Here is a 12,790-nt window from a genome sequence, read left to right as displayed (position 1 = left end):
AGGAATTATACATGTACATCGCCAACCATTCAACCATTCGATTGACCATTTAAGGGATTATACATGTACATCGCCAACCATTCAACCATTCGATTGACCATTGAAGGGATTATACATGTACATCGCCAACCATTCAACCATTCGATTGACCATTGAAGGGATTATACATGTACATCGCCAACCATTCAACCATTCGATTGACCATTGAAGGGATTATACATGTACATCGCCAACCATTCAACCATTCGAGTGACCATTTAAGGGATTATACATGTACATCGCCAACCATTCAACCATTCGATTGACCATTTAAGGGATCATACATGTATATCGCCAACCATTCAACCATTCGATTGACCATTTAAGGGATTATACATGTATATCGCCAACCATTCAACCATTCGATTGACCATTTAAGGGATTATACATGTATATCGCCAACCATTCAACCATTCGATTGACCATTTAAGGGATTATACATGTATATCGCCAACCATTCAACCATTCGATTGACCATTTAAGGGATTATACATGTATATCGCCAACCATTCAACCATTCGATTGACCATTTAAGGGATTATACAAGTATATCGCCAACCATTCAACCATTCGATTGACCATTTAAGGGATTATACACGTATATCGCCAACCATTCAACCATTCGATTGCTCATTTAAGGGATTATACACGTATATCGCCAACCATTCAACCATTCGATTGCTCATTTAAGGGATTATACACGTATATCGCCAACCATTCAACCATTCGATTGCTCATTTAACGGATTATACACGTATATCGCCAACCATTCAACCATTCGATTGACCATTGAAGGGATTATACATGTATATCGTCAACAAACAATATTTCATGGTTGAACAACCTATTTTATTTCTTCGACAACCTCAAACAAGTGACCAGGAGTAGCTAGGCTCTCGTTTGCGTCATGTTAGTTGTGAATGGGTAAACAATATTTCCATTGATAAAGTCACTTGCAAACGTCACAAACAAATTAATGTTCTCTTGTATATAAACCAGTCGGCCAATAGTCATGTGATGTCATGTGGTGATTCTTTAATAATATCAACATGAACGTTCATGTCTATGGTTTCTGGGTATGCCATTTTGACGTCGTATTCTTAACAAAATTCAAATAGTACCTTTCAACAATTTTGTTGCTTCCATGAATGGTTGTTGAATCCATAAGTTAATGGAAAAAAGATGGCATATTAAAACCAATGTCAACGATTGTAGTAATTAAGATATATATATATATACTAGATACCCATTCCATCACTTTCTCTGAGAAGTTCAATTCAACGTTTATTCCACCTGATGGATCAGTCTTTGCTGTCGTTTGTTCAATCATAGGTCATTGTTGGCCATCTTTTGTCTTCTCATCAGACACCATGCGAACTACCTTGGCCACCACGACAGGGAGGCTATAAGAGGCGTTGAATTTGCTGTTATGTCGAGCCCAGTCAAGTCAAGTCAAAAATTGTTTGAGCTGTTCATACGTAGCATATCTATCAATTTAAGATATGTATGTTTTGATTGACTGTCTTTTATCAATGAACTCGGGGATGCGCAACTTCATAGATTTTATGTTTGTTGCTTAAGTGAAAGTTTGCTATAAATGAAGTATTACGATTATATCGCTCGATTGTAATCGAACTTATTACTTGACTCGAAGTTGAATTTGATAGTTTTGTTAACTGTGTTATCTTGTAGCGGTGTATGTCTCTTTCTGTTTGATTGGCCTTGGTCCTTGTGCCTTTAAACATGATATTAGTTAATACCCCAGCTTTTTATTTTTGTTTACAATGTTTTCGTTTTGGTCGATCAAGATTTGGTCTTGAAATACAACTATAAATCCAACATTAATAAGTAATAAGAGAATGTGTGGTCTTAAAACATACCTACATAATACAAACCTCGTATTGTACGATAAACGGCCACATGCGTCTAAGAACATCTGGTATGCAAGTGTTCTGTTTTGTCGTGGTCTGTTATACATGCAAAGCTATAAATATAATCTATGTTTTTTCTTGATTAGTAGAGACCACTGTTGTATGTAATAGATTGGGATGATAACAGGAACAATTCTATTGCAGAGTGTTTTACATTCCATTGCGATTTACAGATAAGTTCGTTTCTTACAAGTATTTTTTGCTTGGGTAGTTGTGGTTTTGTTTCGTGAGGAATTTAAAAGTTTAAGGCGTTCACTTGGATTTTATTCACATTTAATGCTAAAACTGTACTTAATTTAAGTTTTCCTTCAAGGAAATAAATCTTTTTTCAAAATTGCGTGGCTAGTTATTGTGATTCACATGGTTTTATAATACCTTAAAGCTGCACACTCACAGATTGACCATTTTTACAACTTTTTTTATTTTTATTTTTTTGTCTTGGAACGAGCCAATTTTAGCGAAAATCCATGGAAACCAGTTATATAAGACTGCTGACAAAAATTAGATCGCAGATTTGTATATTTAAGTTAAAAAAATCATGTTATATGCATTTTTCTTAAACCGTATTTTCAAACGGAAATATGATAATCTACGATCTGATTTTTTGTCAGCAATCTTATATCATTGGCTTGCAGTTATTTATGCAAACATTTGCACTTTCCAAGACAAAGAATAAAAAAAAGTTGTAAAAATGGTATATCTGTGAGAGTGCAGCTTTAAATACATTCACATTTGTAAGCAATACAATTATTTGATTAAAGCGCTATTTTATCAAATGATCTGTTGAGTAATACGATACTTCCGCACAGGAAACCCATCAAAAAGGAATTAATGGAATGTTAGATTGTTAATTGATTGATTGATATATAAAAACAACTTTAAAACACTACAATTATTTAATACTATTAATAAAAAAAAACTAACTGCTTCCAATGAGGTACCGGCAAACATCCGAGGTTGTTTTCGATGGAAAATGGCTGAGGAGTCCCGAATGATCCACTGTTTGTTGATGGGCTACATCATACACTGTTAATGATATAGACCATCTGAATAACCCGTAGAAAAATACGCGAATCTCCCACAAGAAACACGGAAAACATGAATTCATATATCTACGCCAGGTGAAAGTACTTTGCTACTGAACGAAGAAACAAGTTGCTATGGAGTCATAAAACCAAGGATATTACTCTTGTGGTTTTGTGTGTGGCTAATTTGCGAAAATAAACCACCCGGTGCATTCAAATTCATATACTTACTTGTTATGTGATTTAGTTTTACAAATATTTTCGTATGCGGAATTAAAAACGAGGATTATAATTTATTTGATAATAAACATGAAATTGAAATTCCATTGTTAATGCCTGATGTTTCTCCAGATCGGTCTGAGCCATAGCAACTTGTGACTACAGATGCTGTTGTGTTAATATTTGCATCGAAGAGTAGCGTCGACATTCACACTATCGGATGCTTACATTATAACGTTTGGAGCGAGTCCAATATATACAACACATCACATTCTTCAAGAGGTTCAAGCACAAAGTGATTAAACTGAAGAGTTGCTACTGGTATACAGTACCTTACGTTAAAAGCAACGCTAGATCAACGTTCCAAAGACAAAATCAGTCGACACAAGAACTGAGGAAAACTAACGTCCCAAAGACGTTTTTTGCTGTCAATACAATAACGAAAAGTCTTTAAGTGGTTTTGAGAGAAAGTTGTCTATAGGTGTTTCTAGAGAAAGTCGCACTGTAAGTGGTTTAAAGAGAAAGTCATACTACAAGTAGTTTTTAGAGAAAGTCGTTCTGTAAGTGTGTTTTAGAGAAAGTCGTACCCTAAGTGTTTTAGAGAAAGTCTACTATAAGTGGGTTACAAAGAACGTCATACTATAAGTGTTTTTTTTAGAGAAAATACTACTTTAAGTGGTTTTAAAAGAACGTTGTCATATAAGTGGTTTTGATTGGTCAGTGTGACTTACCAGACGTCACAATGTGTCGCTACAAGGACACCTCCATTTTCTCCATGATCTCATTCGGACTGGCCATTGTAGGCCTCTTGCTTGACATGTTCGGCTTCTACACAGTTGGTTGGGCCACTCGGCAGTACAGAAATATCCCACCAAATGACATTCTTATCAAGGAGTCTTATGGCATCTGGAAAATGTGTTTGTCCACATTTTTCATCCATAGGTGCGAAGATGCGCCGGATTCCGGTAGGTTTTGGCTTACATTTGCCGGTTCATATCTTGTACTGCTACTTCAGTAACGTATGTTACGGTTGATCTGACACAATTTATTCATACATGTGCGTTCCTACTGATATCTGATAATGTCAAAACTTGCTTTGGCGAAGTCGTTGGGACCTGGGGAAATACTTCGAGATAATGAATAGTCGATATAACCGAACTACAAAATGTATATTATTAAACCTACTTATTCGAAAAAAAGTTCGATATAACTAAAATCGAGATAACAGAAGCAATATTCATACGTTTAAAATAACTAGATATAATTACTTTATAAACAACCACAATATAAATACCTTACACGGGAACCAACAAGGCCCAAATATAGACGATTCATGTTGCCGGTTGTTTAACAGGGAACAGAAGCAAACTATTTTTTCATAACCTATGTATACTATGAATACTGTATATATAGGCTAGTTTTTTATGTATTCCTAGCCTTTATATAAGTATATAGTAAATATTGACTATTTAGAGTCGAACACGGTTGGCTCGAACTCGCTTGGCTCGAAATCCTCGTTGGCTCGAACTGAATGTAAAGGACAGATTTTTTTACTGAATGTAAGCATTCCTGCATCCCTCGAATTATCTGAGGCGCGATGTATTTTCGCCATTCCCTGGGAGTTCGAGCCAACGGGGTTGGACCGTATGAAATATATATAGGCTGGGAAAACATACGAAATAGTTAGCTTCTGTCCCCTATTATACAACTGATGCTTCAACCAACCAAATATGGCATACATGATTATTTGGTTCTGGATACATGTCCATGTACTTGTTCGTGTATGAGTAATGTATTAATGTTGATGTATGATATGAATAGTATTGCTATATCTAGTTATATTTAAAACAAACGTATATTAATGGAAAGAAATGCAATAATGACGATACTTGAATAATGATCTAAGTATATATTATGGTATCATGAAACGTCCATCTTGTTTCGAACTCATTTTGTTCCGTTCTTTTCTTCTGGTTTCGTACCCACCATCTTTCGTACTCATTTTGTTCCGTTCTTTTTGTCTGGTTTCGTACCCACCATCTTTCGTACTCATGCCAAAAGCATGAGGTAATCAAATGCTCCCTATAATTGATGTCGTTACCTTATATAAGATCTGACAGTTCCTGAGATAAGAAACTGTTGATCTACCTTGGAATACCTGAGAATCTAGTCTGGTTACCTCCTACGATATTATGGGAGTGCAGTTTACTGAGAAATAATTAACTTGTCAGAATATTTATAAACCATAAGAAAAAATATGTTTGCTTTTTCCGGCCGTAATTTTTTATCTTTAAGATATTTATTTTCGCTAGTTTCTTGTACCAGCAACACGCACAAATATATGTTAAAAATCATTTCATTCACACTGATCTTGACGGAATGATAACGGGTTTAAGTTAAAAAAATAATCTCTATTTCTTCGCTCAAGTATCATGGATAAAAACACGTTCGTCAGAGTCCTCGGGATCAGACAGGCCCGCCTCGTCGGATACCCCCGGTTCATTTTTACGCCCAGTATAGAAAACGGAATGGAGTTGCCGAAAAAAGGCCGACGCGAGGCATATTCGACGTTAATCGGGCTCGGGATAACCTTTTTTTATTACAGACGTTCGCGAAGTGATTATAAATGGAATGCAATATATTGGTTTTAATTTGGTTGGGACAGTCTGACCTCGAAATAATCATTGTAAAGAAAACACGTATTTCATCAATGCTATCGAAATTGCAGGACTGCCGAACAGTCCTTTTAATCTAACCAAAGTATTTTGGTTGTAATTGGATTCGACTCCCCCCCCCCTTCCCGCCACCGGTCAAGTCAAGCTTAAATAGAAAACCGACGCATTCACCACTTAGCCACAAGAACTTACAATATTAATGGATGTTTTGACATTTTAGCAATACACTGATAACATCACGTGAAAATTTCAATCAACCAATCACGCAACGACAAAGCCGTTTTTGTGTGACCATTACAGTTAAAAGCGCTTATGAAAATTGTGGTCTTTAAATACGATATTTGGGCAAATATCAACATTTGCTGGTTCCATGTTGTTGTTTTTTAATCTTAGTTTTAACAGTCATTATGATTTGTTATACTTTCTTTCGTCATACAAAAAAAATCGAATTTTTTTTAACATGAGCGAGTCCCTTTAACGTGAAAAAAGGATGCGACATTTTAGCAAACACATAATCGTGTTTGGTTTTTTTTTTGGACATTTTCAAAAGGTGACAAGGCGGATAGCGATGGCCCTTCTACGATTCCGTAAAAGTTTCGCTTTTACCTCTTTAGTAGCAAATATCGCTTGATTAGCTTTTTGTAACATCGTTTATATTTTCTAGAAAATCAGTTTATTGTTCTTTTATTATTTATACCATGAATTGTGTGATTCATTGAGCGATAGGATGAAGCAGAAACGTCAAGAAAATAGTTTGATAATTGCTAAATTGTCCAAATTACATTAGTGTACTAATCATTTCTCAGACATATATTAATAGAATGACCTTTTGACAAAGAACACTTACTAGACCTCATGTTAACCTGACAGTTCTCACGAACAGAGCAAATATTTACAAATACACATGCACCTCTAACGAGCGCCTACCTGACAATGGTAAAACATTCCGAGCGTCTCGTTGACTCAGCATTATTTGGTTGCTAGGTAACCACCTGGATAAATTCCTGGGAGGGGAAACATAAATAACGAAACGTTTTTTTTGCGCACTACTCATCAGTACAATCAGAAATACCTTGCCAAAAAATAAGACAATGATTTATTTTCAGGACATCGTATTCATTATGTTCAAGAAATAAATGTTGACCTTTTAACCTTGAAATCTGTGCAATTGAAAATTTTGTGTAATTTATATATTTACGTTTATGCTCATTTTGCCGCCACAAATCAAACACTATTAGATTAGATTAAGTGTTTCGACGGCTGTAATGAGTGGCTCGTCATTTTTCTTGTTGAAAGATTTAGGGGTTCATAGTACATCATAACCTTGTACTGTGTTAACGTCGTCCGCGCCTTAGTTAGTCGTCGCCATTTCTGTTGACCATTAATTGACAACGGTTCAAGATACGGACATCAAACTTGGCAAACATGTTCACTATGTCATAACGCGCTTTTTTCAATGATTATCCAGTTGTGTTCTCTTACATATATCGATGACCGCAAGCAAGCGTTCAATTAAACCAATTTAAAGGGTAATATAAAATACACATACTAAGGCAAATATACTGCTATGCATATTACATTTTAAATTCATTTGTAAAAGGTCTTAATTTGTTCTTGTTTTATTTCCAGGCTGGCTGAAAGCGACTCAGGCGTTTGAGACGCTTGGATTTATCGCTGCAGTCGCCGCCCTGATCCTGATCGTGCTTTATGTGTTTGTGCCAGCAACTTCCGGGAAGAGAATCGTCTTCATCCTGTCCATGGTCGCCTGCTTCATCGCAGGTACATAGCTGGAATATATTATCTCCCTTAAATATTATTCGATTCTTGTTTACATAGAATGTAGCTATAGCACAGGTAAGTAGCTGAAGTTTATTACCCTCCTTTAGTAGCTTTAGAAACTTGTAAACATATGTGATGGTCTCCCCCTCCTCAATATTAAGCTTGATCACAGGTAAGTAGCTGGAGTAAATTGTCTCCCTTTAGTAGTACTAGACACATGTTACCATATGTAAAGGTTCCCTCCCAGTATTTAGCTTTTTCTCCGACCTCAGATAAGTAGATCCAATAATTTAACCATGCTAGATTTTCTTATCTTGCCCACGGGCGAAGATAAAATGCCCGTATGGAACTCCTTTTTAATAGTCACCACATTGTAATTACCTCCCTTTTTGAAGACTGTCGTCAGTAGCATCAAGGAAATCTTGTCTTGTGGTAATATTTAGAACGCTAATTAATTAATATTCGCTTAAAATGTCACAATAAAACAGTTTTCACGCACCATTCAAGAAATAATGCTTCATTCTCCTTAGAACTATTTAAAGACCCATTTGACTATTAACATAAACTGAATCACTGCGCGCATATCCATGACAACCACGAACTATCGCATATCCATACGCAATTATTTTCACTAAGCACAAAAGAGTTCCAGCAAAAAATACATTTTTACTTAATTTTGTTTAACTGAGGTGGGAGAAAAAGCATCTACCATAGCCGCTCGTGTAAGATAGGTTCATCCCGATCCTCGTACAGGGTGTTTTGCGGAAACTCGGTAAACCTCGCTCCCTACGCGCTCGGGTCGGAATGAACCTATCTTACACGAGCGGCCATGGAAGATACTTATAATCTCAGGTAAGTAGCCGAAGTATATTACCTGCCTTTAGTAGTTTTCGATACTTGTTAATGTATGTGATGGTCTCCCCTCCCTAGTATGTAGCTTTATCACAGGTGGTAGCTGGAATATATTACCGCCCTTTAATAGGTTGATATGTGCTTTTATAGGTAGTTGTCTCCCCTCCCTAGAATATTCCCTGTATTAGTAGTATTCGATACTTGTTTGCATACGTAATGGTCTCCCCTCCCAGGTAGTAAGCTTCACACATGTATGTAGCTGAAGTACATTATGTCCCTTAGTAGTTTACTAAATGTTTTCGTATATTTTGTACAATTATTCTAGCTAACTTTAATTGATCTCATTCTCCCTGTATCATTTATTTGAATTTCTTTGGCTAATGTTGATATGTAACAAAACTAATATATCTATTTTAGCATCTAAAGACTACATTTAAACTGTCGCTTTGTATGTGTACTACATTTTGTTATACTTGTTTTAACCATGTAGTTGTATGTCAGTTTTATGTTCAAATCACATGCATGTAACATGCCTTGATTTATGAAATAAACTAAAAAAAACTATACGTGGTGATCTGCCCTTCCCTAGTATTTAGCTTCATTACGGGTACGTAGCTGTAGTGTATTATCTCCCGTAGTAGTATACGAATTGTTTTCGTATACTAGGTGATCTCCCCTTCCCTAGTATTTAGCTTCATCACGGGTACGAAGCTGGGTTATATTATCTCCCTTTTGTAGTTTTTGATACTAGTTATCTTACGTAGTGATCTCCCCTCCCTAATATTAATTTCATAAAAGGGCCGTAGCTGGAGTATATTATCTCCCTTTAGTAGTATTTTCGATACGTGTTCTTCGTAGTTGTCTCCCTTCTCCAGTATTTAGCTTCGTTGCAAGTATGTTGTTACAGCAAATAATCTCCCTTTAGTATCATAAAGTAAGTATTCTCATCGGTAAAATGGTTTTCCCTTAACAGCATTTAGAATCATCGGAGGACCGTAGTTAAAGTTTATCATATCCTTTGTGTACCTGGTACAAGTTCAGAACGACATGAACGATACACAAGGAGTTTATGTTGCGTGAATCAGCGGATCGCAAGAGACTTTAAACTCAACTGCAACGTTGCTGACCCTCATTGAACGAGGTATACCACCAAAGAGAACAATTCAGCACCAAATTGGTGGTTGTGTAAATGAGATCAAAACGTTAAAAACCGAGGGAGAAAGAGGGGTCTGCCGCCGTGCAATGAACCGCCCCAAAGGGAGGCTCAGAGTCTCAACTTTGAATAGTATGCTTTCCGATATTGCAAATTTGATTTCAAACTATGTCTGTGGAATACCTTCATACGTTAACGACTAATTTGTACTAATGTAAGGATATTTTATCTCCATTTTAATAGAATAATTAAATACGTATACCAATATTCCTTTGCAGTCATCTTCCCCGCTATTTAATTGTTCTGATAAGGGAAGTAATTGCTGCAACGGTTTATTTACACAATATATACTAGTTACCATTCCTGTTTTCTTGTAAGAGAGATCACTGCGTAGGTCTTATAACAAACACAGTGCAACTCTATACTATCCCTTAGTTATCTTATTGAGACGGATCTATATTCAGATAAAAAGTCAATGTCAATTGTTTATTCGCATTATACATTATTAATGCCATGGTATACTACAGTTGTTTGGGGTTTTCCGGATCTTGGTTAGTTCCGGATCAAAGCAGGTGAAAACAATCAATTATGAAAATTGTTATAAAAATTGCCCTAAACAGTTAGTTGATATTGGAAGTTGATATTGTATCTCATTAAATGTAATCCATCCGATCTCTTTCAGTCGGTGTATTCTTATCTTTGGCACAAAGATGGATCCCAATATCTGTCTTAGCAGTGTTGCCCGGATATCAATATTTGTGATCTTACCTTTTTCAGCCGGCTGTATACTCCTCTGAATCATTATCTATGGCACCAAAATGAAATATCAAATGTCTTAGTCGTTTTTCCCTATCGTATGTCATCATATTAAGTGTAACTTATCTTACTAATTGTTTTCAGCCGGCTGTATCCTTCTCGGAATCATCATCTATGGCACCAAGATGGACTACAACCTATCGTGGTCGTTCGCTCTATGTTGTATCGCTGGTATCATCTTCGCTGTAGCTGGTCTTCTCCTTGCAATCGACTTCTGCAAGCGCTAGAGCTATTTTTAGAATAGTTACGTCATCACTAGCGTTCGTGACGTCATGCGCGGTATCATTGCGCATGAATATCGATTTGTTGGAAATGGCGAGTTTTTATGTTAATTTCTTATAATAACTGCAACTGTTTGGTGTATATTATAAGCAAAATGGGTATATAATGTATCAGTGGCTGGTTATACTATTATCAATAGAAAGTTTTTGGTTTACATTATGAATATTATAATGGCGAATGTCGACGCATGATAAACATGTGACAGTCTCATTTTTTTCAACGCATCTCATTGATATAAATCTGTTTCTATTTGTCTATTGAAAATTTGGTATTGCTTTCAGGAGAATATACTGGTCACAATGTGACTTAAGTGTTCTTGAAATGATTTAGCGCAAACTTCATACGAAACGTTTGAGGAATAGACGTAATGTTAAAAGCACGATACAAGGATAAGGATTATATCAGGGAATTAATAGTTCAATAAGTTCAACTTAAGTGCAAATGTTCCATAAACTATTGTGTTCTATTTAGTGAATGTATATAATTAGTATATAAAACAATACTTTGCAATGTTGGAAAAGAATAAATGATTGGAAAATTTAGTAAGAAGAAAAATCTTCGTATGAACGTTTCCTATAGAACACTGTGTGCTGAAATATAAGTCTTTTGAACCGCGACACGCAGAATTAGGTCTTACAGTGAATATGACGTCATCGAAAAATATGACGTCATAATTGCATGTAACATTTGAATGACGGCGCCCATTGCGTGACTTTAATTTTAATTTAAGGGGCACGACACATTAAAGGGAGATTTTACTTCTTTTTATGAATAACATGTCTGATATAACAATAGCAAAAATAAAACTGACTTGTCAAATATTGCATTAAGAGCCACTTTTGCGTGTTGCGGTGCTTATAACGGTGCTATTTTGTTTCATCTGTAATTGTGCCTTTTTCTGAGCTATTTTTGCTATTTGTGAAAGAAGTGTTTAGCTGTTTATAAATGAATATGTCTATCATTGGAACAGAAAGAGTGCAAGTCAGGTATATACTTTACAAAATAGATTTTCAAAAACTTAAATATGAATAACCCTGAATATTCAAAAAGATAATATAAATACAGAACAGTTTATTAACATAGATCTATATTTTAATATTTTTTAAAGTGGCAAAACCATCAATTATTTTACATTTTCTTCTGATTTTTATTTTCAGACTTTTTCAGAATTGCCTTACAATATATTGTTTATTTTTAACTGTTTTCTACACTTTCAAAGGGAATCTATTTTTCTATGAGACTTTTAAGTATACATGTCCATGCCGAATGTTAGACAATATAGCTTAATTTGCCATTCGTTTGCTTTTAATTGGTGTATTTTTTTAGTTCATTGTATTTTATTGTATGTTTGGAAACCTTTTATATATACGATAAATAAAACAGTTTTACAGAATCTGTGGTATTTTTATAATCTTACTTAGCAGGACAGTTATTTAGTGTTGACGTTTATATATCCACCAATAGAATCGCCGGGCTGATTTTGAATGAATCATTTAAAAAGCTTTCGAATAGTGGTGTTATTCAGTGGTTCACGCATGCGCGCTAGCTTCTATAGAGACATTCGCGCTAACACTGACACATAATTATTATCAATTTTGCTTTACTAAACAACTGAAAGACGGACTGGGCCCGGCTGAAACAGATTCAATGGTTTAGCAATGTAAACAGACATTATCTTTACTAGAAAGTATAGCTACTACAATTCCGCGTAAATATCTTACAATAGTTTTGTCATAGAAACCTTTCCTTGTCCAAAGGGAATAGCCGACACAATACTTCATCATTTCAGTTAGAACATGTTTGTTTCATTTACAGTCAATGAGAATATGCCAATCACATGCGAAGCTATTCTATTTCATTATCCTTATCTAACAGTATCCCATTTGTTTCATGATGTGTCAATGTTTATAAAGTTAAAACTCGTTATATCGAACTCCGTTATCTCGCGGTTCTGGTTAAGTCGAACTTCTTTCGAATAAGTTGGGTTAAGTAAGACATATTTTTATTATTGTTAAATCG

General features: G+C 35.4%; 1 protein-coding gene across 6 annotated transcripts in view; it reads left to right on the top strand.

The window, feature by feature from the left end:
• The window catches only part of LOC128204072 (lens fiber membrane intrinsic protein-like), a 48,659-nt gene extending 36,495 nt beyond the window's left edge, over positions 1-12,164 (top strand). For 5 of the 6 annotated variants that reach the window (XM_052905414.1, XM_052905408.1, XM_052905413.1 and 2 more), the window contains exons 2-3: positions 7,519-7,668; positions 10,574-12,164. In XM_052905414.1, coding sequence (XP_052761374.1) covers positions 7,519-7,668; positions 10,574-10,716 — 293 coding nt within the window. In that variant the 3' untranslated portion in view covers positions 10,717-12,164. Of the gene's footprint in view, positions 1-3,881; positions 4,180-7,518; positions 7,669-10,573 lie in introns of those variants that run through there. The other variant, XM_052905411.1, reaches the window with a different exon arrangement.
• Positions 12,165-12,790: the final 626 nt, after the last annotated feature.

The sequence above is a fragment of the Mya arenaria genome, chromosome 10 (assembly GCF_026914265.1).
Source record: "Mya arenaria isolate MELC-2E11 chromosome 10, ASM2691426v1".
NCBI lineage: Eukaryota > Metazoa > Mollusca > Bivalvia > Myida > Myidae > Mya > Mya arenaria.
This window is presented reverse-complemented; position numbering and strand designations above follow the sequence as displayed.